We start from the raw sequence: 27,256 nt of genomic DNA, 5'->3' as shown, positions 1-27,256 counted from the left end.
TTTTAAACAGCTGATACTAATATCAGCTATTATATTCACCACTGAAATAAGCATTATCTCAGTCAAATCTCTTCAAGCTTGAATCTTAACATTCTTCAGTATATTCCATTAAAATACTAAATTGAAAAACTGTGCTTACAGTGAGATGAATCAGTGTTGTTATGGAATGATATGTTTTGGTGTGTAGGACAATGGGATTCTTAAGATGGACTTCGCTTTCTTTAGCTAGTGAAATGCTCTGTACTTTAATAAATGCAATATACAAACTAAGGGAACTTGAGAAGAAGGCATTGGTGCAGGACAATTAAAATGTACCAAGGTAATTAATTTGGATATATCTTTTAGGCCCTTTCAGAATTTATTCTATGTATCAACTGTGGGGTCAGAATCTGGTAGAGAACGTATGAAATGCCAGTGAATTTTGAATATTTTATGTCTAGCCAGCATGAAGGAGGTTTTTGGACTCTGTAGTAACAGAAAGAATAGATGGCAGTTTCCTGGGTTTTTGTTTGAGTGCCTTTTACATGCACTGAAGCAAATCTGTTTTTATTAGAATTTTTTTAGGGATATGATTAATAATGGTATAATGTGGCTGTCTGTTTCTGAATGGTTGGTCAGTAGTAGCTACTGTGTTTATTCCAATTCCAAGATAGTGTTTTAGCATTGAAAATGCTAGATGAGGTGTCCGTGTGTTTGGTAAATGATGAGAATGGAATGAAATAAAATGAAGATAAATCAGAAGTAATAGAGCGATGTGTGCTACCCGAATATAGAGGAGGTAGAACAAAGAGCAAGTTTCTAACCAGCCCTTCCCCTTAGGAAAGGGAGCCTCTTCCTGGCCTTTTCCTTTGGTAGGACTATGTCCAGAGTAAGAATGCAGATCACTAAGCATCAGCTGTTGGCTTTGGAAAGATTGGTTTGTTTGGTTTTCTTGGTGGTGAGTGAGAAACTAATTGAAATAAGATAATCTGACTCTTGCTGCTTCTTGATGGCTTTTCAAATGTGGAGTGCAGTTTCATCTGATGTTATGCTGTGCATTAATGGAACCCAGGGACGATCTTTGTGCAGTAGCATGTATGGGACAGAATGGTACAGGGGCTTTTGAATGCAGCCAGAATCTCTTAGGGACACAACAAAGGCTGCTTTCATATGTGTGAGGAGCTCTTCACAGTAAGAGGTCCTGAGGCTTTCAGCACAGGACAGGTGAGGGGAGGAAAGGTATTTTCCTACCATTTGTAGCTTGCTTGAGGATGACTTTAATTAACTTGTTTTCTTGAGGAAGATGATGATTTAAAAAACCTGTGGCATCACACTCCAGAAAACTATTTCTGAAAGTAATCAACTATCCCTATTGTCCTGTTATTTGTTTTAGTCACTTATGCAGCTAGTATCAGAGGATTCCACCCCAAATTGTCAGAAGGAAAAGACAGGACAATATGGTATGTGAAACTTTTAGAAATTAGTTTATTAAGTGCTCTACATGAGATGAGTGCGAGAAGTTCCAGCTCTCCAAAGCCATTACTGCAGACTGTGTTTATATGTGATACTGGAATTTAGGTCTCCTTTTTATATTTACTATTTTTAGGATGTGTTGTGAAGTAATATGTAGTTCTTAGAGCAATTTTGATGTCTGGGGTGTGATGCAAAAGACAGTTCTCTGGCTTTATTGGCATTCACTGGATTCATAGGAATTCTGTTCTTCTCTCAGGTGGTTTATAAGCAAGGTTCATGGCTTAACTGTTTTTCCTTTATCACAGGATGAACTATGACATTTTATATCATAATCAGTTTTAAAGTAGAACCTACTATAATGACACAGTTCTAGAGTTATAGGTGGCATCAAATGTTGTCTTGGTTAGATAATTACTTTCAGATAAGAGTTTTGAGATGGTTCTTGTAGTAGAGGTACCATTAGCTTTTTAAAATCCCTTTGACAGGAGTCAAAGTTTTCATGAAAGAATACATGCCTCTGCAAGAAGCTCTTGATGTTTCTTAAAAGAAAAAAGTAGAGCTCCCTTAATGTCCATAGAATGAATCTCCTTAGGCAGTGTTAGGAGTACCAATAAAAGAGGAACTTTACTTGCTCTTACTGTACTTAATGGTTTTTTTTAAAAAATCAATACCTATCCCTGTAGCTAGAATGTGCAACGTGTAAAAAATGTATATGTTTTAAACCTTCTTGAAAGACAGTGTCTGTTCTGTTGGACTGCACAGATTGGTGATGTGCAGTTTTCTGTTGTCAGGTGCTAACGCATACTTAAGACGTAGTTGGATTTCTTTTATCACGTGTTTCAGCATCCTGTTAGGACTCTTCATGATAATTTGGTCATGGAGCTGAAGTGAGGACCAGTATTTTAGTGACCTATACAATTCCAGAGGACAATGATTGCTTATTCGTCGTTCTTGCTGACTAATGGAGGTAGTGGTGGTTGTTCTGTACGGGTAGTTTCTGTATTAGAGCTGCAATTCAGAAAGTAAATATGGACTTTGTTTGGCTGTTTCCAGTGACGTGTTTTGTCTCCCTCTTCTGCATTGCTGTCTCAAAGTAATACAGCTGTTCCACAGTAATTTTTTTTTTTATGAGTAATATGGATTAAAATAATTTTAGAAAAAACTATCTTCTATGAGGCAGTATTTGGGCACGCAGGACTACTGTACATGCAAGGCTCAAATTCATAGTGGCTGTTTTCTAGTTTGCAGAGTTCTGGAAGGGATAATTCCCCGATTGAGGCTTTAAGTCGATGTCCGAGTTTGAATTTCTACGCTTCCTTCAGAAGCGCTGCATATACAGTTCAACAAGACCACTTTTTTTTTTTTTTTGGTCAACTGCATACAGTAGCAAAGCAAAGCAAAATGCTGATATTTTGATTTAGTTTTGGGAATGAATTATGTTCTTGTGTTGTATTAGGAAATTGTGGCTGTACTAATTAGATTTGTAACAAGCAGGGTCTGCTAACGTCCTGCTTTGGGTATTGCCTTGTTTGCAGAGATCACTGTTGGTAACATATCTTAGCTTATTTGGGAGATCGTGATGGCAAAGTAGCTCCTTCACGGGCACAAGTTACTCTTCAGCAGCAGAGCTGGCAATGTGTTGTCTTTCCTGTAATACTTTCTGTGTCTTTGTTTTTTGTGTTTTCTTTTTTCTCGCAGTGTTCCTTTGTTAGCTTGTGAAAAATGACTGTGATGCATTTATAACATTGTGATTAGAGACTTCTTGGTCCTTATGTTTCTGGTTTAGTTTTCCCAGACACGTCACACTGCTGTACGCCCTGGTTGTTACTAATGCTGCTGAGTTGGATAGTTAATTTTTAGTTTTGTGTATTTCCTCTAGTATGTAAATGATCTTCTGTTCTGCTCCGTGCTACCCTTCTGCTCTTACTTTGGGTCACATTGGCAGTTTCAGTCGCATCACCTGCTGCGCAATAAATCCGTTCAGTTCCTGCATAAATGAGCTCCATCTCCTGTTGGCTGGCTGAAGTTGTCCAGGTGCGACGTGCCTTTTCATCCACAAGTCTCAGAGTGCAATTTCTATATTGTTTTTTGGAGAGGACTGGTTTTGCTTTGAGTTTTCATAGCAGCAGTTTTCATTTATTCGAAAAGAGTTGTTGAACTTCATGTTTTGGAAGGTTCTAGGTAGAGAGAAATGTGGTTAATTTTTGAGCAGAGGAAAAACAGTGTTGGGCAGCTAAAAGTTGTAATTGAGTTATTCTTCTTTGAAAACTATGTTCAGCTAGTTGATTTTGATAATTCATGCATGTTATTAGTATATGTTTTTTGGGATCGGTGATTCAGTGCTGAATGGAGTGAATAGGACTGGTTTTCTTGTTTCAGTTGTTCCAGGTGTGATTCAGCAGCTTTTGTTCCCTACGTGCGCATACGTGTAACTTAAAAGAAAAAGCTTCTTTTTCTTGGGTTTGGCTAAGGGAAGAATCCAGCAAGGTGCAGAGCTAATAGTGATCTAACACTGTGGAAAGCATTTCCGTCCCGGCTCAGAGCCGGTTTGGCATTTGGACGCCGCGTCGCCTCACTCACGTACCCGAAGCGCTGCGAGACGCCGCTGATTCACGCCGCGCAGTGCAGCCCTGCCGGCCGATGGCGGCGCGAGCCTGCGCGCTGCCGATGGTCGGAGTGCTCCACCTGCCTTTCAGTTTGTTTACCAGGAAATCAAGATGTGTAAACTGCAGGAAGTACTGTTTGACCCTCTCTGACAGTATCTCATTACAATAATTGCTAATCTCTGAGTAGGACAGCCATGTTTTGTGTGTAGCACAGAGGGAGGTTGTGGTAGGTTTTAGATGCTTCCTCAAAAACAGCTTTGGAAATGCTTGCTTGAATTTTGTTTTCAGAGCAGCTTTTGACAACAGACATCTGCCGACCTTTGGGCTCAGCAAGGCTCGAGCACAATAGCTCGTGCGCTTTCTTCCTTCTTGACTGAGGGGAAAAAACACCACGGCTTGTTTTGGAGTCTTGTCACTGCTCTGTAGCGGCAGGATAATGGCCACTTCCTGATTAAACTGCTCTCCACAGTAAGCTGTTCATGTTCTGTGTCTATTCTCCTGTAATGCCAGGAATTCAGTGCTTTTGTGTGCTCCCAGACCAAGTTAATAGTTTGAAGTGTTTATAGATTGCGAAAGGAATATATGGAGTTTATCAAAATTTTGTTGATGTTTTTTTTTTTTTTTTCCTAAGAAAGACATCTGCTGCTGTTTTGTAATGTTTTGTAATGCCTACTTGGGAGTGGCTATGAGAAAATAAACTTGATTTGCATGAGTTTTTTTAATAAAGCATGAAAATGTATTTAGATATTGAACAAGCAGCAGGCATTAACTTCATGAAAAATTCTATTGATTGCTCACTGAACAAACTTAGTGACCAAAAATGCGCAGTATCATATATGTTCATAATTTATTTTATCATAGAGAGTATCTTTCTGTGTCTAACATAAACCTAGTTACCAAATAAAACCATCTTTTTTCACCTTTTTTAAATGTATAAGACGTGCTGTTTCTCTGTTTAATAGAAATAAGGACTATTTTTCTTCAGTGCATTTCTCTGTGATGAGTACTATGTGAGCGGAGAGCTGTGTGCTCAGGTCCAGTTTTATTTTACTCTACAGTGTTAATATGAGAGACTTCATGTTGTAAAGTGACTTGCTGTTCATTTCTGGTCTTACTCAGTTAAATCAGTCCAAAATCATTTTATAGCTGGTTTAAAATGTTAATGTGTTAATAGCAGAGAATTTGTAACAGAATTGTTATGTAACATGAGAAACATTCTTGTAGATCTGTACCAAAACCACAAATGCATGTTCTTTCTTAAACAATGTTTGGAAAGGTACTAAGGTCAAATTCTGCGGTTCCAATATACGTTTGTATTAAAATGATATTGTGTGTTTGATACAAAGGATTTCTTGTCCATCAGAGCATGCCATATGTTCTGCTCCCTCACTGCCTAGCTGGTTTCCTTCACCCTTGACAGTTTTTCCCAGTGTCTTAGAATTCTGATGTAAAAACGTCCTGCTTCTTCTTACTAGTCTTGGCATGCTTGGTCAGTGTAGAGGCTCGTGAACTCAGAGCTTGGTGTCTCACAACTGAAATTATGGACTCCAAGCTTCATGCCTGCTTCCTTAACAAAATTGACTTGCTGTGGAACTGGAGGGACATTCCTGATGACTGCTGGAGCTGTTTCTGATGATTTGCTTCTCCATGCAGGTTGGTTCAGTGAAGCACTGGGGGTAGCTTGGGTCCCAGGCTACAGCTGCTTCTGCTGCACGTGTACAGCAGCCATGAGCCCTGTGCACCTCTTGTGCCATCTCCTTGAGGTGAATGCTGTGGGCAGCAGTTAGAGTTGCCTTTGGCTTCCTTCTTCCTGCTTCAAAAGAAGTGTGGGCTTGCTTGTTAGTCACACGTGACTATGATGTCCCAGGTTGCTGTTAGAGTGCCTTTTCGTTTTAAAGGAATATTTAATGAGAGTACTTCATATCAGTTTACCTTCAAGTACTTGCCAAGCTTTGCTAAGAAAACAGTACCTCATACAGCTAAAATGATGTCCTGCATTTTAACTAGAATGCTTTGAACGGAGAAGTGAATGTTTAGTATGTGCCTTTCTTGGACGCCTGAAATCTGAGTATATATTCTCATATGTGATTTTGATTTTTGTAGAGGCCAGTAGGGATGTTTTCCTGTCTTCTTTCTATACCGTATGTAGAGACAGAAATGCAGTCCATCAGGTTTTCTGTTTCTAATTGCATCGTTTAAGTGTGTGAATAACACTGAAACACCAGATTGGCATCTGCATGATTTGTAAGAATAGTATTGCGAGTGGGGTGACGAGGATGGTCTGCTGACAAGGTAATAGCTTCTGAGGCTTCTCTTGGGGCTTGGTTTTATTTCTTAAGAGCCCATTGTTATTTCTTCTAGTTAGTTTCTTCAAGTAATCTTGAGTGGACTCATTTTTTGTTCACATTTATTTTGAGATGTTAATGTCTTAAAGCTGGAAGAAACGATGAACAAATAACATCAACAACAAAGACATTTTGGAAACGAAGGTGGATTCCAGTGGTGAAGTGAGTTTAAACTGATGCACGGTGTAGCACGGAGTACTTCCTTCTAAAACTGGCTCTAGGTTCCTGAAGAACTGTGTGTGTAGGTCAACATCAGAATGTGGATTCCACTTCTCTGTCTTATCCTGGCTGCTTCATTTATAAGGAATGACTTGAATTAACATTCTTGTCCTTCCTGTTTCTTTGAGTACATGATGTATTTTGTAGTGTGTGTGGGTTTAGGACTGCAGTGCAAAGTTATCCCATCCTATGTGTCCTCGTTCTCTAAAAGTTGTGTAATGAACTGTCCATGACACATGAGTAGGTTATTTAGACTTCTGTGGAGTTCACGTACTCAAGTAGATATCTGGGTTTGCGGTTCAAAACATAATTTATTCTCAAAAGTAGTGAGTCGTGGGGACTTCTTTCCTTTATCTTATGCATTGGGATTGGAGTTCCTTCACCTAGTCATTTTCTAAAGTGGAAGCACAAAAATACCAGGTGGACAAAATATGTTGATTGTAGTGAGTTGTCTGGGAAATTTTTGTGTGAGTATGTTAGAACTGATGCATTGGGCTTGAGCATGTTAATGCTCATTAGTGTGTTCTGTCATTCTTCAGGGGTAGTAAGCAAGGTTCAGTTACAGAAAACACTGGTTGGTTTTACACAAGCATGAGTTTTAACTGTCTTGAATTTTAACAGTGCAAAGATGAACCTGTTAGCTTTTGACATAGGAAATTCATCAGGGCGTTTCCTTTGCAATTTTTCTTTAAGCTCTGTTGTCTCTCTTGTAATTGCAGCTGAGTCTGAGTTTGAGCTGACTTAGCAGTATGTCTTTTGAACTGGAAGAGGAGGAGTACAGTACAGTGGCCCAGAGGTAGAGCATTGTGCAACATAGCTAACTGTAACTACATTTTTGGGTAACAAAAGGCAGAAACATTGCACTTCTGGGTAATGTGAGTTCATGTGTAAGTATGGTAAAAAGAATATAACCAGTTTAAATGACAAGATTTTTGCAATGGAGTGACTGTTAATGTATGAAGTACCACAGTAAATTCACAAGCAATTGTCAACGAGCTTCTGAGTAATTCTGGAGATTTTCTATCTCTAAATTCGTTGTGATCATTATGTAATTTACTCTAAGAAAAGCTATGAGGCATTGTGCAATTTTGTTTTCCATTGTTGCTGTTACTACAGGATGATGAATAAAAATCATCAGTTTAAAAAAAAAAAAGCATAAAGGAAAAGGGGAAAAAGGAAAAGTAGATGCTGGGTTTCAGTTAAAAGAATTTTATTGACATAAAGAGTTTGTTATGTTTCAGGAATTTTCCTTAATCTGAAGTAAGATTGAATGGATATTTTGCTTCAAACACCAAGTACCTATTTGAGTAATGTTTTATTCAAGACCTGCAATTTAAAAAAAAATAATAATCATGAAGAATACTGAAATAGATTGGGAAATTATATATTTTGTCATGTGGTATTAAAAATCCTCAGGTACTTTACCTTATTTATTAACTCTTTAATAATAAATGTCACTACATGATACTAAAGAAAGTTCAAGTTTAGTGTGTTGTGCATAAACCGCTGAATGTATTTTAACCTTCAGACTGCACAGGTTGCTTTTCTGTCTTGTGCTGCTGATTTAGTTCTAAGGTGCAGTTGTTTCGAGAGGTCACTTAAATACAAACCAACTGGAAATTTGTGGATATTTATTTATGTTATTACAGATGATCTAGGACTTCTATAATCATAATCATTAGAAAAGAGTCATATTTATGAAACAAAAAATATCACGCGTAACAAGCAGTGTTCCTGGGGGGGAGGGGAGTCAGTGCTGGGTCTGGTCTCGTTCAGCATCTTCATCAGCAACATGGATGAAGGGAGAGAGTCCACCCTCAGCAAGTTTGCTGATTATACGAAGCTGGGAGGAGTGGAGGGCACACCAGAAGTCCTGCCATTCAGCAGAACCTGGACAGGCTGGAGAGTTGGGCAGGGAGGAACCTGACAAGGTTTAACAAGAGCAAGCGTAGAGTCTTGCACCTGGGGAGAATAACTGCATGCAACAGTACAGCATAGGGGATGACCTACTGGAGGGAGAGCTTTGTGGAGAAGGGCTTGGGGTCCTGGTGGACAACTGGTTGGCTGTGAGCCATCAGTGTGCCCTGGTGGCCAGTGAGGCCACTGGGATCCTAGGATGCATTAAAAAGAGCGTGGCCAGCAGGTTGAGGGAGGGCTCACAGGGCTGCACTCAGTCCAGTCCCTGTCAGCCTGTCTGTGTTTGAGATTGCACTCTGGAGGACCTTGCACTTGGCTTTGTTGAACTTAATGATGTTTTCACAGCAGGGTGCAGGGAGTTCACAGGATGTGAACACGCTACAGTAGGGTGCTGGTCACAGGGTCCAGACAAAATAAAGGAATTGTTCGTTTCCTCTGGTAGTCTGGTCAGAGTAGCAGAAGAAGTGGGGGTGGTTTTGAGCTTGGAGGGAAGTTACAGCATGAGAAGAGGGATGTAGCCAGGAGGCACGGGCACAGCCGTACCGGATGGCAGAGGCTGACCCAGCAGGGCAGCTCGGGGGGGGGCTGATGGTGTAGGTCCAAGTCTACATGGAGTTTCTGGATGTAGTGTGGAGTGGCTGGCCACGGCAGTTAGGGCTTGCTCATGCTCCCGAGGCTCTGGCAAGGCTTCTCATGGGCATTGGAAACAGCAATTAATGTTTCAGACTTTACTGTACAGCATTCAGATTCAAACGTATTGCTGCTCTCAACAGCAGTGTGTAATTTCCTTACTGCTGCAGTTATGCTGGGTTCCTGTGATGACTGTGATACCACAGTATCACATAGATTTCACCTGAAGGTCTCGCAGGAAACTGCCTGAGTACAGCTCCTGAGACACGGTCAACACAGGCACTTCTGTAGTCAGTCTGCTTGTGATTTCCTGCTGTAGAATTTAGACCTTTGTCTCTTTTTTTAGATATGGAGTCTGGAGAGCGGTTAACGTCATCATCAGTCTCCTCAAGTGCAGCTGCTTCATCTCCAGTGTCTTCTACACCTTCTGTAGCTTCTGCGGTTTCCAAGAGTGGCCTTACCACTGGAGCTGCGTCGTTGAGTTCCACAATCAACACGGGTGGTAAGAGTAACTCGATTGCATGTTGCTATGTGGTTTCAGTGGTTGTTAACACTTGTAATGAAATTATTGCCGCAAGATCAAATAATATCTCACAAATCTTTTTTTTTATTATTTTGAGGAGGGAAATTTGTATTTTATATATATTATTTTGTACATTGTATACACATAGTACATTCAAAGTGATTTAAAATCAGCTCTTTGAAACATGAAAGAACTTCTCAATTTGCAGAGGTATGGAGATCAGTTTCCAAGCTGGTCTAGCAGACTCAGTGCCACTTTCAGATTTTAGATTCACTAATCAGCTTCTTGAAAATGCACAATGTTCTCAGCGTTCAAGCTTAGCTGGTTTGTGTTCTTCACCACTAGCAGGTAGTTTTCTCAGTCTGTTTTCAATTTTTTATTATTATTTTTAAACTTTTTTACAAAATTAGTTCACAACCAACTTCTTATCTTGTTACTTATGGAGGAAGGTTAAAGGTGGAGTTATTGCAGTTACGTTCACAGATGTTATCTGTGTACTTGTTACTGCAAGAGCATACTCAGAGTATGCAGAGTGTATTAAAATTATACATCATCTTTTTTTTATTTTGAGTATTTTAACTAGATTGCCAGTGCTTTGATCTTCATTTAAAATAACAGATACTGGGGTTTTTAACCAGCTGTGAGAGTAGATGATTGTTACTTGTATATGTATAAACCATCATCCAGCTTTTTCCATCACTTCAAGTTTCTCACTATGAGAGATTCATCAGCACTGTGAAATTAGGCGTACAATTGGGAAGATTGAGAGTCCTGTTGCTGAGAGTCATGCAGAAGACAAACTTCAGTAGTACTGCAATGATTAAAATGCAACAGAGAAAAGTGGGAAGCACACTAATTTCTGCCACTCTAAGCAATTCTCTAGATTCGCTACAGACCTTACAGTCTAAGCTGGAATGCCCTTTGCATAGTTAGAATATCTTTATATTTCTGCAGGTTGGTGCACTGATGCTTTATATTTTTAGGCACTAGTTAAATATTTATTTTTACATACTGCATTGTACTAGGAAGTTCATTAATATTAGCAAAGGCATTCACAGTTATAGTTCCTTTTACTAAGAGATCAGCATTCTTGAAATGGATGTTCTCCTTTACAGTGATGCTTTCTGTCTTTTACCTATATAGTAGAATTTCTAAGCTGTGCTTAAAAATGTTTGACCTATTTAAAGTAAATAAAGAATGTTATGGAGTGCAGTTTAAAGTTTCACTACGTGGAACATGTCAACAGTAGGTTAGTAACTTGAAAAACAAACACTAAAAAAAATAAAATGCTAGAATTATAAAATTGCTGGACAGTCTAATGTTTCATAAGATAGTATCATTACAATCCAGTTTATTGTTACAAGCAAACAATTGTTTGTTTCTATTTGTCTTCATTTTATTTTGCCCATATTTAAAAATTGATGGCCTCTGCCTTATGGATAAATCAGGTATCAGCATAAGGTAGCAGACAGTACTGGTTGTGTATTTTTATTTTTTGTTCCAGCTTCTGTCTGTTGCCTCTTGTTCTGTTGTTGCTTGCCTCCAAAAAGAGTCTGCCCCCATTGACTTGACACCTGCACTTCAGATAATCATAAACAGTTCGGCACGCCGCTGGACTCCTTCTAGGAGATCCCTGTCTTTTCTGAACTGGGGAGCCCAGGACTGGACACAGTAGTCTAAATGTGGTCTCACCAGGGCAGAGTAGAGGGGAAGGATCACCTCCCTCAACCTGCTGGCCACGCTCTTTCTAATGCACCCTAGGATCCCAGTGGCCTCATTGGCCACCAGGGCACATTGATGGCTCACGGCCAACCAGTCATCCACCAGGGCCCCAAGCCCTGCTTGTTACAGGCCTCCAGCCAGATGCTGTGCCACTGACCACAACCCTCTGAGCTCTTCTGGTCCTCAGTCCAAGTCATTTATACTCATCTATTCCATGGTTTCATAACAGAGGTGTGGTGGGAGACTGTGTTGAATGCCTTGCTTAACTTATGGTACACAATAGCCACTGTTCTCCCCCAATCTACCCAGCCAGTGATAACATTATAGAAGACTATCAGGTTGATCAAGCATGATTTTCCCTTGATGAATCCATGTTGACTACTGCTGATAACCTTCTTCTCTTCCAATTGGTTGGAGATGGCATCCAGAACATTGTTACGTCACCTTTCCAGGGATGGAGGTGAGGGTAACTGGCCTGTAGTTTCCTGGATCCTCCTACTTGCCCTTTTTTAAGACTGGAGTGACACTGGCTATCTTCCGTTCTTTGGGGACTTGTCTCGTTTTCCTCCACAACCTTTCAGAGAGCAGTTTGACAATCATTTCTGGAAATTATCTCAGCACATGCGATTGCATCCTGTCAGGCCCCATGGATTTGTGTGTGTTGGTTTTGGTTAGATGCTCTCTGATCAGATCCACCTCGACCAAAGGGAAGCCTTCATTCTCCAAACTCTCTCTCTTACCTCCAGGCCTTGGGATTCCCAAGAGGCAGTCTTAGTAATAAAGACAGAAGCAAAGAAGCTGTTCAGTATCTTTGCCATCACAGTGTTCCCTGTTACCAGGGCACCCACCACATTCAGTAGTGAGCCCATGTTTTCCCTAGTCCTCTTTTTACTACTGACATACTTTAAAAGCCTTTCTTATTATCCTTGATCTTTTTTGCCAGACTTAATTCCAAGTGGACCTTAACCTTGTACTTTGCATCCCTGCAGGTCCTGACAACGTTCTTATCTTCTTCCCAAGTAGATAGGCCTCTTTTCCACGTTTACTGGATCTTTTTGTTCCGTTTGTATTTACCTGTGAGCTGGTTGCTCACGTATGCAGGTCTCCTGCCACCTTTCTCTGATTCATATAAATGTTGGGATTCTCACAGCTTTTAGGAATTTAATTGTTGTGTGATATTTTCAGGTTCTCTGTTTTTCTTCTTTCAGAATCTAGACATCTATCTGCCTATCAGACTTCTGTACCATCTGCCAGACAAGTCTTTGTTGGAAAATATGTCCTCCAGCTTTACTTTCTGCTAATCATGTGTGCTGTTCCTTTTTTGTCTTAATGTTTTTCAAAGTTTAAAAGACTTGTGGAAGTATAAAAACTCAATGTTAGAGTTGATGCTCTTATCACATTTAACCTATTTTCCTCACAGAGTGCTTGAAGTTGCAAGGGACTGCTGGAGGTTACCTAGTCCATTGCACCTCACCACACTCTGGCTAAAAGATTTCCTCCTCAAGCCTGACCTGAATCTCCCTTCTTTTAGTTTAAAGCTGTTCCCCCTTGTCCTGTTGCTAACAGACAGTGTAAAAAGTTGATCTCTTCTTGTTTATAAGCTCCATTTAAAAACTGAAGGGATATATGTAAGTTTGTATGAGTAAAACTGTATTGAAATCTTTACCTCAGTAGCTTAAACGGTTTATAGCCAGAATTGCCACAAGAAATTCATGTTATGAAACATATTTGGTGATGTCTTAAGTGTTACATATGAGTATACGTGTGTATGTATGTGTGTGTGTATGTGTGTGTATGTGTATATTAACTTCCCACCAGAATTCACTAGGTCTGCTCTAAATTCTGCATCAGAACATTCTTACAGAAATACTTATGTGTGTTGCTGGTAAAGCTGAAGTTTGTATTTTGTTTGCTCTGTGGTGCAGAATGGTGGCGAACAGTGGACTCTCACTCTCGCTCTGGGGCAGCTTTCTTCCCACCACTCTTGGGCATCTCACCGCTCTTTGCACCTCCTCCCCAGAACCATGATTCTACTCCATTCCACACAAGAACTACAGGAAAAAATAATCGTGGCAGTTTAGAAAAAGGTAATGAGTAAAATTATTGGGTGAATAACTGCATGCTTGCACAATGTAGAATCTGAGCCTTGCTTCTCATTGCCCACTCCTAAAAAGTTCTCTATGAATTTATTGTTGGTGAAGCATGAAACATAAAATTATGGGCTTTCAATTACAAAATTCTCTTTCTAATTGTGTTTTTACACCTCTTCTTTTGTCTGGGATGAACAGGAGAGAATATACTCCTTTTAATATTTATAGAGTAAATAAATAATTTTTATACATTTTGGAGTCTGTTCTGCAATGGAGGGAAGGGATAAGGCTATGATCTCACTAATGAACAGTTGAGTTAAACTTTTTTTTTTTAATTTGAATTCAGTATTTTACATCTTTTGAATGTGTTTCCATGCATTTGTTTGAAGTACAAACAACTTTTTTCAGTAATTTTGGTAGTTTTTTTAGGCCCTGATTTATATTTCAAAATCATTCTGATAGTAGTCCTAGGATTGCAGAGTTCTTGGGGCTGGGGGTATTTTCTTACAAAACACACTTTTTGACAAATAAATAAGCAAACTTGAAAACAAATGTTATCTCTAGTAGCATTCCTGCAACTTTTACTCCGTACTGCCCAGTCATTTTTTACATTTCAGATCTCCAAAATTTTGGGGGCTTGCTGAAGTTCTTTGAAGCTGATTGATTGTTCAGAATCTGAAGCAGACTGTTCTGCAAGATATTTACTGGAATGTAGTGGTTTTTTTGTGTGTGGGGGGGGTGTTTTTTTGTTTTTTGTTTTTGTATGTGTGGATATATATTTTTTTTTTTAATCTTTTTCTGGAGAATTTTCTTATTCTGCCCCTAACTGAACTCTAGGTTTGTGTAGATTTCAGATTGTTTTTTCTTTACAGCATTACATTTATTTGCACTTCAAATGATGAGTGCATTGTGTTTTGTGGTTTAAGATAAATTTGTGGCCAATTCAGACTGATTCTTGGATGCTACATCTTTGAGTTTATGACAGAAATTGACTTTGAGTAGTCTCTTCTTAAGGGAGTATGGAAACTAGGTTATTGTGACTGGAACATCTCAACAAAAATGTCTGCTATTTTAGATTTTTCAAGTATCACTGTGTAAAATCTGTCATCTTTAGGTATAAATGGATCACTGAATGGGAACAGTACCACTGCAGCATCTGCTATCAGCACATCTGTACTATCCACTAGTATTGCAACATCTGCAGGACAAGTGAAAGCTATAACCTCAGGAGCAGGAGGCCGCAAGTACAACCAGGAGCAAAGCAAAGTTCAGCTTTTGGACGCCAGAGCTGACAAAATCAAAGATAAGGTAAATATATGTAAACAATTCATGATTCAACTGGGGAAAAAAAAAAAATAGAGATGGTGGATGTTCTGTTTTGTGCACACAGACATATTTTTACCCTAATAGAAAAATACATAGGAATTTTCATCTTTGGGAGCATGATGTCCACCCTTGTGGAGTGTTGTTTTTGAGGAATTTTTGTGCTTGCTTTTTGTTTTTACTTAAGTGTTGTTTGTGAACAGTTCACACTATTTTTACTGCGTAATAACAGTATTTGATAACACAAGTTTATTTACATTAAGCAATTATAAAGTGGAAGTATATTTTAACACAACTAATCTACAGCTATTAGCGTGTAAACATATGTAATATATGAATATATATTCATGGATAATATTTATTGGAATCATAAAATCACAGAATGGCTTAGCCTGCCACGGGCTGACTGGCTGCCACTGGCTCAGGCTGCCCAGGGCCCTGTTCAGCCTGGCCTTGGACAAGTCCAAGGATGGAGCACCTGCATTTCTCTGGGCAGCCTGTGCCAGGGCCTCACTGCCTGGGGAAAAGATTTCCATCAAACATCTGATCTGAAAATCCCCTGTTTAGTTTAAAGCCATTCCCCCTTGTCCTGTCATTATCAGACCATGCACATAGTTTGTGCTCTCCCTCCTGTTTGTAAACTCTCTGTAAGTACTGGAAGGCCACAGGGAGAGGGAGTCTCTTCTCCAGACTGAACACATGCAGCTTCCTCAGCCTATCCTCATAAGAGAAGTGAATATTTAATTATGCAATTGTATTTCTTGTAGTTTGAAACAAAATTTCAGAAGCTAAATTAAATCTTTAGGCTTTAAAAATCTTTTCTGGAATTCTCTTTCTATTTATCAGAAGAAAGAAAAGTCAAAGATGTTGACTTTTTTTTTACTGAATTCAAATGCAGAAAAAAGGGCAGCCATCTGATATTGAAGACATTAGAAGTCTCATTGTATTAATAGAAGCACTTATAGAAAGAACCAAGCATTCCTGAAGAAATTTGGCCTTCTTGAAGACCAAATTATGAAATTAGTTGAAATGTAGCAAATACTGTGAAGTTACAAATAATGTAATTTCTATGAATGTGTCTCTGAAATGTGTTGATGAATTCAATATGTTGGTATTATTTCTGTGTTATTTTGCAAGAAAGCTTTTGGTTTTTGAAATTTTTGGAAGCAGTGAATTTTGTAGATTTCTAAATCTGAATTCCAGACAGTTTTCTCAGTTCTAATTTGGCATGTTGCTTTGAAATGTTGTGGTGCTTAACTGATCTGCAGGTCATGTGCTCCAAAAACTGTTGTGGCAAAACCTAGTGACCTTTGTTTCATTTTCATCACATTGAGAAGCACTTCTTCCTCTTTAGTTCCTGGCAAAGAGTGCCTAAACAGTTCTACTAAGGGATTTCGGGCTCCTTTACTATAGAATCTTACTGGTTTTGTTTTAAAATAAGATAATATATAAAATTAAAGCTGAACCACTAACAAAGCGTTCTTCTTCCTGGTAGAAACCTAGAAAAAAAACAGTAGAAAGCTCCAGTAACAGTGACAGTGAGTCAGGCTCCTCATCAGACACATCAAGTGAAGGCATAAGCAGCAGTGATTCTGATGACCTAGAGGAGGATGAAGAGGAGGAGGAGGACCAGAGTGTTGAAGAGAGTGAAGATGATGAATCTGATTCTGAAAATGAAGCACATCACGAAAACAAGAACAAGGTATGGCATCTCATTCTGCAGCTTGCAGTCTTGTCATTTGAAGCTGTTTGTGGAAAAAAATCATCTAGTGTTTGTACCAGAGAGAAATTATTTATCTGCATATTAATGAATGTTAGGAATGCTAGTTTTTGCTTGATTTATCAGTTTTTTTTATTTATTTTTGTTTTTTCCCTCATTTTTTTTCCTATAAGTGTGGGTTTTTTGCTAGTGAGGGGCTAGAAGCTTAATTTTGTTATCAAGTATGAAATATATTAAAAAAAAAAAACAAAACAATGAACAACAGCAACAAAGCTCACAACCAACAACACAAAGAAGTTAGGTGCTGTGCACTGGTACTGAGTTGAAAGTGTGCCTTTTCAAGATATTGCACCTTGGCAGTTGCTTTTTCATTGTAAAATGATTACTTTTCCTGATACCAAGTAGAAGAACGTAATTGGAATGCTGGGTTAGGTTTACTGTCAGATTACTTGTTAAAAGCAATCATATTTTAGCACTTCTTTACTGACTGTTTTCTTCACATGCTGAGATTATCTTGGAAGGAAAAAAACCCTAAATATGTCACAGGATTTATTTTTAAATTAGTATTATTCATTCTCTGCCAAGAAGAGTATAATTATTCCTTTAGGATGGATGATTTTTTTTTCATCATCTTTAAGTAACCTAACATGAATGTTCGTAAATGCGTGTTTTGCAGGTGCTAATGCATAGTGGTGTAAAAGATATGAAAACTGATGGGCAAAAAGCCCACGAAAAGTCCCAAGAAAAAAGAACACACCAGCAGATACCTCTTGTGTCTGATTCCCAGACTCATTCATCATTCCAGTCCCAGCAGAAGCAGCCTCAGGTTTTGTCACAGCAACTTCCGTTTATTTTCCAAAGCTCTCAGGCGAAGGAGGAATCTGTGAACAAACACACAAGTGTAATACAGTCTACAGGATTGGTTCCCAATGTGAAACCTTTGTCGTTGATACATCAAGCCAAAAAGGAAGCCTATTTAAAAATCTTAGTTCCTCCTCCTGACTTACTCAAAGCAGGGAATAAGAATACCTCTGAAGAATCCATCCCTTTGATCAGCGACGTACGATCAAAACGAGTGAGTGAAAAATCACTGTTCTTGCTGTTTGTAACCTGTGCTGTCTGCTTAACGTAACTTACTGCCACGTTATCAAACTCTATTTAAATTTGATATTTAAATATAATTTAACATGGTCTCCAATCATTTCTTGCTAATTCAGTATCTTTTATTTGAAGTTCACCTGAGTAATTTTTGTATTATAAGATCTTTAATACAGTAAGCCCAGTAATACCTGGAAACAAAAGGATATTTTGAAGATGGCATAGGCTTTTGCATGGTGGCTTATGAAGGTTATAATCTCTCTTCCCTTCTATGCTGACAAAGAAAGGGATTTTGTTGTGCGTCTCTTAAATAAATGTGAGCAGCTAAATTATGTATCAGAATGAGAAGAGCACTCCTGGGAAATTGAATGGGATGGGCATTTTTAGCTTTCCTTCTCAAAGTTTTAATCGAAGTGCTGGTTTAATATTTTCCATGTCTGGTTTATAAGCATTGTAAATTTCATTTTCTGTTGTGTTTGTTCCTTGCAAATGGAAGGATGTTCGTGGATTAACTATTAAAACTCAGTATGACCTTTGCAGTAAAATTTCTTTTTACTGATCAGGACCCTACAGTGTGCTTATACATACCTATGCTAACAGTTTTGTTGCTTATGAAGCTTTGTTTTGATTTTGTACTTTGTTTTTCAATTTGCAATTATGTTAGAATCATTTTTGTTGACTAGCACTAAGTTTTCATGGTTCCTATTCAGTTTGATTTTAGTGAAGATTGGATGGCAATAAAAATGTGTGATTTTAGAAATGTTGAGGCTGGGGTTGTGTGTGTGTGTGTATGTATATGTATACGTGTGTGTATGTATAAGCATTCATCCAGACATTTCATATTTTAAAACACTGTAGAAGTAATGACAGTGAAAAGTGAAGCCAGATTCACCGATAACTTATGATTTAAAGACCTTGAAGTATTTCAAACATTTTTCTTCTAGATTGGAAGTGAATCATTTTGTCCTTCCAAATTCCAGGTGCTTCTCAATGTTTAAATAAGCTGATCGTTTAATTGAATTTGTAAATAAATGTAATTATGGAAATATCTGTCTTTTCCATTGGAAGTGGATTCTGGTATCAAATTTAGGTTGAGAGTCTTTAAGTGGTGATCTGTCGCCCATTTACTGCTTTTATTTCTGAAATTTTCTACTGGAAATAAGTACTACATAAATATCTATTTTATAGATCTTTGTTTCGTGTTTAGTTTTAAGTAGTGGTTTTTCCAGAAATGTATTTGATGTAATACATAAAAATTGATTTAAGATGCACCATGTTAATTCTACTTCTTTAATCAAAGAAATTGTATTTGCCTTATTTTTGAAGAATTTGAGGCAGAACGCCCTCTAAGCTCTGTATGCATGTGTTTCTGAAGCACTAGAGTCTACTGTGCGATTCTAAACTTTATGTGAAGAATTTTCAAGTATTAGTTTCTTTTTCTTCAGGGACGAAAAGCTTGTGTATCTCAGTTCTTTTGAGTAGTAACGTTTTTTCTCACAATTTTCTGTGTAAAAGTTTCCAGTGCCCAGAGCCTTCTGTTGGATTTTGGCTAGCATTAGTGTGTTGCATTTACCACGTGCTTTAAAATAAACCATTCAGTAAGGAGATTAAATATATTGAAACGAGTAAAAAGTGGGTTTATCCCTGTGTAGTTACATAAGTGTAGTCTATTTTTTCTGTTTGAGATCATATTTAATTTCTTCATGAAAATTGCCATCCAGAGCAATGCAGAAAGAGAATAAGGTTCGTTGCATAATTTAAGTCAGCTTCATTTTGATTTCAGTTCATCTTGTCTTACGTGATTTGCACTGAAAGCTACTGGAGAGACAGAAAGAACGCAGCTACTCATCTCTTCTTCTGTAGCTAGCACTTACGTTCTATTAAAAAGAACTTTTCTGAAAGCAGATATTTGATTTAATAGAGTTCATCTGGCTGGAAAAAAAAAAAAAACAACTCAGATTTTATTCCTTTTCTTATTTCTTTAGGAACAATATAAACAGACATTCCCAGCAGCACAGCTAAAGAAACAGGAATCATCTAAGAGCCTGAAGAAGGTTATTGCATCTTTGTCAAGCTCAAAACCAACGTCCAGTTCACCAGCTCATCAAAAACTCACATCTTTGGAAAACAACCATTCTAATCCATTCCTGACAAATGCACTTTTAGGTAATCACCAACCCAATGGAGTTATTCAGAGCGTCATCCAGGAGGTTCCTCTTGCACTTACTACAAAACAGAAATCCCAAACCAAGATCAATGAAAGTGTAGCCATTGCTAGCAGTACCCCCTTTTCTTTGCCAGTGAACTTGAGTGCATGTGGGAAAAAAACAACTGGTAACCGGACACTTGTTGTGCCCTCTACCTCTCCTATGTTACCTGGTTCAGGAAAGGATAAACCAGTCAGCAATAATGCAGTAAATGCAGTAAAAACCCAACACCGCCTTCCATCTGCAAAACTGGTGGTGGAGCAGTTCAGAGGGGTAGACTCAGATGCCCCCAGCAGTAAAGAATCTGACGACTCAAATGATGATGATGACGACGATGAAGATGAAGATGAGGATGATGAAGATGATGATTCTGATGATAGCCAATCAGGTGGTTTAAACTTTTTAATAGGAAAAGCAGAAACTTATTTTTGTGTTGAAAACGTATTTATTTCCCGCAGTATTTTTTAATTAGGGGAAGGCAATGTTGAGGTGGCATGGCCCACCCGGTGTCTTACAGATAGCATGGAAAGTAGTGCATGCCTCCCAGTCCTTCCTTATGTCACATCCAAAATCATGTTTTGGGTATTCTAGTACTTGGTTACATGGCAAGCATACTTTCAGCTGTCCTGGTAGATAGGGTTCAAGGTCCTTCTGGCAAGGCTATCAAAGAACTAATATCCAGACAAATCACCCAACCTGCAGTTCATGTACTGTTTCCGTGGCAGGGTGCACAGGAGAGGGTTGGAGAGGATAGGCTGGTTGATGGTTCTGTCAGGCAGAGCCCATCTGCTGAGCAGTCTTTTTCCGTCAGAGAGGGCTAAGCAAAACTGCCTTCAAATTTTTAAGACTGGTAAGAAAAGCATATTTCTAGGCTTTATTCAGGAGCACAGTAGTGAATGAGCTTAGAGAGTTGTACCAGGACAGTTGTAAAGGCTGCGTTATTCATAGGTAACTTTCTGATTTGTTTTTCAAAACTCAAGTGATTCAGAAAGGCATGACTTGTTTTGAAGAGTTCATTATATTCCCAGCCACTCCCTTCCCATGTGTGCCCACATCCCTTGTGTCCTGCTCTGCTTTTGCTATTCTCTTCTTACCTTTTATCCACACACCTTCTGTTGACCTCAGAACTGTCGCCTCTTTTCTGTTCCTTATCCTGTCTGTCCTTTACCCTCTCTCTAACTTTGCCCAGATTGCCTTACCTCCATTTTTCATGCCTCTCTCTGCACCCAGTTCCACCATTTGTTTCCTCTTTGTGCAGGATTTCACAGCTTGTATAGTTGCCCTTCCCACAGCAGGGCACGTGTGCCAGGCTCATAGGGCAATCTAGCTGTAGTCTGTCCTATGGTAAACAGTCTCTTAAAACACTTCTGTTTCTGTCTCTCTTCTCCTCATGAAGAGCAACAGTGCATTGTAACACAGAACTACTTTATGCTGTCATAATTTTAGGGATTTTGAAGTTTAGGTAAAAGGAATGTTATAAAGAGACAGAAAGCCTTCATTTTTAGTAAGACCAAAGGCAAGTGTTAAACCTTTAAGTGTGTTTGCTTTTAATTAACTGGTCTTAATCTGTCTTTTGCTATAATTTTTCTTAATAGAGTCTGAAAGTAATTCTGAGTCGGATACAGATGGGTCTGAAGATGAAGATGATGAGGATGATAAGGATCAGGATGAATCAGATACAGACACCGAGGGCGAAAAAACTCCACTGAAACTGAAGAAAACTGGTTCCTCCATGAAGAGCTCTTCCATTGGTCCTGCAGCTCATTCAACTCCACTAAATCTCCAAGTAGCAAAGACCCCAAGCCCTGCACCATCTGCCTTATGTCCTGAGACCCAGCCTGCAGTTTTTCTTGGGACAACACCATCTACTCTTACACCAAGTTCACACTGTGGTATCTGCATGTCTTTTTATATAATACAGTGTAACACCTAAGTGACATGTGTTGTAAAGGTACTTACAAAAAGTATTTTAAACAGTAGTATGAGGTGATCTTTTCACAAGTGTTTCCAAAAGACCTTAGAATCATTCAGGAGAATTACGGGTACCTAGAAACCTGGTGTTACACTCAATCAGGGACATCTTAGTCCATGTAATTTTGTACTTGAGAGAAAGTTGCAAGTAGTAGTTGGATTTTATATTTATTTCGCTAAAGCTGTTTATTGATCAGTTTTTATCGAACATATTACTCTGAACTAGTAGTTTATAAGATTGTAGAGATCACACAATTATTTTTAAAAAATTATGGAAAGAACACAGCATTTTCCTGTTATGTTGATAAACCTGTACTGGATAACTACTTGGAAAGATACAACTACTGCAGAAAAGCCTGTGTTTTTTTTTTTGAAGGTCAGACTTCTCAATTTGCACAGTAACAAATAAATCGATTTGCATATTTACTGCTTTCAATTGGCTACCTGATATTTAATTAACACACAAGTGAAGTAAGTTTATAATTGTGACATCCACTCATAGACTGGTCTTTGTAGTTCAATTCTGTGGAACAGAAACAAAATGCCATGACATGAAGTACGTTAACTTTAAAGGAATATGTGATCGACTTCGTGTTTTTTTCCATGAGCAGGCAGGTGAATTACACGATAAAAGATTTCACATTTGAGAATAATCTTACACGTTCTTACAAGTGTGAAGTTAGTTTTGTTTTTCAGAAGTTTGGGTTGATTTATGATGGTTTTAAAAGGCTGGTGGATTTTTGTTGTTAGTTGTGGACATGACAGATTCAGCGCATTAATTCTGTCTCCTTGTGTTAGGTTCAGTACTTTTTTTCCCCACTAAGAATAGCCGTAACGCTGCTAAATATTCTGTATTCATCTTACCTAAAAGTAGTCAGTTGCTGAAGAGGTGTATGGCCTCTTCTCCATATCTGACTTTGATTACACAGCTTTTTCTCAATTCAGTTGTATTTGGATAAACAATTTTGCTCCCTCTACCATGACTGTTAGAAGTAATATGAAGGTCATGTTAGTTTAAGACTGCAGCAGTGTGTCCAAGAAGTTTGGCATCCAAGCGTGGGGGGCTTATCTTCTAGTCACCTCCATTGGAAACCTGTGCTACTATGTCATAAAGTAGTGACAGTTTTGAGCAAGTTTGGAAGGTGTACTTTCTTGTGTTGGTTTACACAGACAAGAGGCGTGTCATGTTCTACAAACAAAAGCTCCAGACAACCTTTTTGAGAAATGCATTTTTCCAAATTTGGGTACATAGTTGATAACGTACAGTTCTCTGAAAAAACCTGAGGAAAAGTACCGGGGTTCAGCTGTCTTTAAACCCCACATTTGATTTTCTTTTTCACTTATATTTTTGATTAAAATCTTGATTAGCACCAAGTAAAGCAAAAGGTATTTGAATTCTGGATAGCTGGAATAATTTTTCTACTTTTGGCAGTTGACCACAGTCTCATACAAAGTGCACTTTGAGGATAGAGTCTAGTCATGGATTTTTAAAGTAAGGAATATTTCCTTTTTCATCTTCTGTATTGAAAAAACTGTCTGGTATAGAAATACAGGTGTGCATGGCATTATTATAGTGCATCTCTGTATAATACCTGACACAGATAAACAAGACAAGCAGCTTAGCATGGCATGATTGCTTTTTTTGTTCTGTTTTAGAAAAAGAAGTTAAAGAAATACTACTAAAAAGGTATTTTCAAAGAGCAAAAAGTTGCATTAAGTTTTAGATATATAATATCTAGAATGTAAAAATGATTTAACTTTTCAGGACATAAGTTTAAAGATACAGTTTAGGAACGTGGTACTTTCTTTTTTGTAAGCTCCGGTGTTAATAAGAAATTCTTTTTTAGGCATTTCAAAGAGACGAAGAGTCACAGATGAACGGGAGCTGCGTGTGCCTCTGGAATATGGGTAGGTTGCATATATTCTTGATAATCTGTAAGGGGGAGATGATACCTTCAAAAATCAGCTGGGAAAGAAATGATGTATTTCAGCCCCAAGGATTTTTAAAACAAGAAAGGGGCTTCAAGGACTTCAATTTTCAACTCACAGTGACTGCAGATCTCTCTAGAAGTATGAGCGTATTTCATGCATTAACTTGTGCATCAAATTTACTCCTTTGCAAACATGACTTGCCTTTTAGCAGTTTTGCCACTGGACATTAGTCCTTTCAGTTCATTCTGTACTCAACCAGCTCCTTGAAATATTGTTCTAAAATCTGTATTTTATCAATAGCTTGATAGAAATGAATTCATATAATCAGAATTTTGACAATTGACATCGTAACAATTTCTATTTCTTCCTGTTTGATTTTTTGATAATTAGAATGCAACTTCCGTACCTCAGGTGAAATTCTGGAATTGGCATTATGTATTTCTTAAGAAGTGAATTGTTATGTGCATCCATTTCATGTTATTCTAGCTGGCAAAGAGAAACCCGAATAAGAAACTTTGGTGGTCGTCTTCAGGGAGAAGTAGCGTATTTTGCACCTTGTGGAAAGAAGCTGAGACAGTATCCTGAAGTAGTAAAGGTATTAAAGTAAATTCTTTTCTTCGCTTCTGTGTTCTTATGCTACCAAGCATGTTTACAATAAAAGAATGCCACTTTTTCCTCCAGTAAAGATCCTTATTTCCAAATACGTGATGTGAGGAGATGATAATACTTCTCAGCCTGATTGCTGATTTGGTCTGTATATCACCTTGATCAAATATGCAAATCATTACACTCGCAGTTAGCTGTACAAAGCTGGGTTGTAATTATTTACAAGCTGAAGTGGAAAAATATGTGATTTTTTCAGTATCTCAGCAGAAATGGAATAATGGATATCTCAAGGGACAATTTCAGCTTCAGTGCAAAAATAGGAGTGGGTGACTTCTATGAAGCCAGAGATGGACCGCAGGTATCCACTTTTTAAAAAGTAAAGTCTTTGATCCAAGGAACATTAACCTTACTTTGGATGAAGTAGTTTTTACTACAGTCTGAAGCATTTATTGTTCTTAGATAATTCTTTCTAAAAATTCTGCGTATTTCTTAGTAATAATAATTGTGAGTTGCGTATGCCTTGATCCCTGGCAGTGTTGAAAACTGCACCACTCAGTGATTTCAGAAGGAGCTTGCAAGGGTTCAGCATGCCTCGTGACCAACTCTGAGCCTGGTTTTGTCTAGTACGAAGGAACTCAGAGTTCCCTGTTTTATCTGAGTCAGTGTTCAGCTATTTCTGACTGAAACTTGTCTTCCTGTTTTGTAGAAACCTAGTATTGATGATAATTTCTGTGTTTTCTTTACATTACACTGCTTTCATTTATTCACCTTCATAAAATGTCTAAAATACACGTTTAAATATAAGGGTTTGGTTTATCAGGAAGCACTAGAAACATTGGATTGTTAAGGAAAGGAAATCTGAGTATATTGGTTGTGCTTTAGAGTGGCGGAATTACTGCATGTTGTGCAGAGGAATCACACCAAAATAAATAATGTTAGAATTCTAAGGTAATTAGTACTTTGATTGATCCATGCTTTATTTCTCTACTTTGGTCATGCTGCCTTTTCTTTAGGATGTGTGTGAAGGATTTTGGACTTCAGTCAATGAATAGATTTTCTTTTTTAAAATACAAGCATGTTTATATGTTACTACAGCAGTGTGGATAAATAACCACACTGTAGTTTTCCCCTGTGTGACTGTGATACCGTATGGAAGTATGTAGTATTTGCATTATAAAAATTTGAAAGCTTAACAGCAACTGAATTCATGGTAAATGTTGGAATATCAGTTCCTTTTTTATCCTGTTAGGTTCTTCGTGTGTTTCCCATATTCCTTCCATAACCTTGCTCCCTTCTTCAGTTATCTTTTTCTTCCCCTCCTTCAATTCGTGGGATAATGTTCAGATCTTGCCCTTCTTTGGTACAATAAAACTTCAGAAATGAGGAGTGGTGGAAGGGCACATTCCTGTAGGTGGGACTGGTAGTATGCAGCATTGTGCATCTCACTCTAGTTTCTGCTTCTGTAGTTTGTTTACAACAAATGAGGAGGACGAATCTAAACTGAAATTAATTATGGTGCCAGCTACTTGTAAAGTGCCTGTGGCTTTGTTCATTAGTTTGGCCAGCAGGCTTTCAGCTTTGTTCTGCTTCCCTCTGTAGTTACACCCTTGAGATAGCCCTATAGTATTCCTTCTGGCCTCCAGCTATTTTTTCCAGACAGCAGTGCCAGCTAGATGTCTGATGTCCTCTGTCATGATTGCTAGGCCTGAGCAGATGGCCTCATTGCAGTAGGATATTGCATAGACCTAAAGGTCAGAAACTAAATTACTGGTTGGATTGGTTGAAACTAGATGATTGTTGTGGTCCTTTTCAACCCAGGCCATTCTATGATTAGTTTCAACAATAAAGGACGACATTTCAAAATATTATTTAGATTTCTTTCTCTGTGCAGTGAAGCTTAGCTTATGTTGAAGCCATTGCATCTCTTATATTGGCACTCGTCCTGCTTTTTCCCTCTCCTTTGACATATAGAACATTCACAGAATCTCAGATTGTATGTTTTTTATGATAAAAATGTATCCTGGTTCCAATTACATATATATATATGTATTATATATAATCCCAAAACACAGGTAGTTAATTATTGCCTTCTATGGAGAGAGATGCTGTCATACTGTTCTGTAGTTGTCAAAGTTCGTTGCATCACATGCATCACATGCAACTGGAGAAGCACTTACATGCAGAAATTCTGTATTTCTTGTTTCTCTGGTTTTGTATTCTTCAAAATAGAAAACTGCTGTAATGACATAGTGGCTAAATATGGTGTAGCACACGGCTAATATTGCAGTTATTTGTATTTTAATACATGATTAAATGAAACTATCAACTTGTATGGTGAGAATTTCACAGCAATGAAATATATGAGAATCAAATTATTCAGGCATGTTTTCATAAAAGAATATCAAGAGAAGACTCAAAGTAGTGTTTATTTTGTCACATGAAATCTGGGGAATAAGAAATAAAAATGTGGACTTCTGTTTGTATTCTCTTATCATGAGATTCTCTTTTCCATGACATTTGAGCCACCCAAACTCTGAACCAATTACAAACGGGTTCCAAGTTGTTTCAATCATTAAACTTTATTTAAAACTGAACTAAGATTATCAACTAGATGTTAGCATGGCAACTGTCAGATGGCCTGTTGAGGTCATTGATGAAAGATGGAAACATGCTTCAGGTTCTGAACTGACACATATCAGCACACTCAGTAGTGAATTAGTGTGCATTTATTCCAGTTGAAAACTCTCCTTCCTCAATGCCATATGAAAGAAGAGAATATTGTGCTGCTACGATGTGCTGCTGCGTTCCGCCCCACACCCTCATTGTCACTTAACTTCATAAGATTCAGGTCATTGAGTGATCTTCATCAGCTTGCTGTGATTCCTGTGCTTAAAA

At 38.2% G+C, this 27,256-nt stretch overlaps 1 protein-coding gene across 10 annotated transcripts in view; it reads left to right on the top strand.

Annotated features, from left to right (window-relative positions):
- BAZ2B (bromodomain adjacent to zinc finger domain 2B) overlaps positions 1-27,256 on the top strand; it is a 100,182-nt gene that overhangs the window by 36,989 nt on the left and 35,937 nt on the right. For 6 of the 10 annotated variants that reach the window (XM_085228076.1, XM_085228072.1, XM_085228070.1 and 3 more), the window contains exons 3-12: positions 9,516-9,671; positions 13,340-13,501; positions 14,619-14,812; positions 16,323-16,529; positions 17,224-17,622; positions 19,631-20,240; positions 21,448-21,744; positions 23,671-23,731; positions 24,242-24,350; positions 24,618-24,719. In XM_085228076.1, coding sequence (XP_085084202.1) covers positions 9,518-9,671; positions 13,340-13,501; positions 14,619-14,812; positions 16,323-16,529; positions 17,224-17,622; positions 19,631-20,240; positions 21,448-21,744; positions 23,671-23,731; positions 24,242-24,350; positions 24,618-24,719 — 2,295 coding nt within the window. In that variant the 5' untranslated portion in view covers positions 9,516-9,517. Of the gene's footprint in view, positions 1-4,248; positions 4,527-9,515; positions 9,672-13,339; positions 13,502-14,618; positions 14,813-16,322; positions 16,530-17,223; positions 17,623-19,630; positions 20,241-21,447; positions 21,745-23,670; positions 23,732-24,241; positions 24,351-24,617; positions 24,720-27,256 lie in introns of those variants that run through there. The other 4 variants (XM_085228075.1, XM_085228073.1, XM_085228068.1 and 1 more) reach the window with 3 other exon arrangements.

Source organism: Meleagris gallopavo, chromosome 7 (genome assembly GCF_905368555.1).
Source record: "Meleagris gallopavo chromosome 7, MGAL_WU_HG_1.1, whole genome shotgun sequence".
NCBI classification, from domain to species: domain Eukaryota; kingdom Metazoa; phylum Chordata; class Aves; order Galliformes; family Phasianidae; genus Meleagris; species Meleagris gallopavo.
Note: the sequence above shows the minus strand (reverse complement) of the source record. Positions and strands in the feature narration are given on the sequence as shown.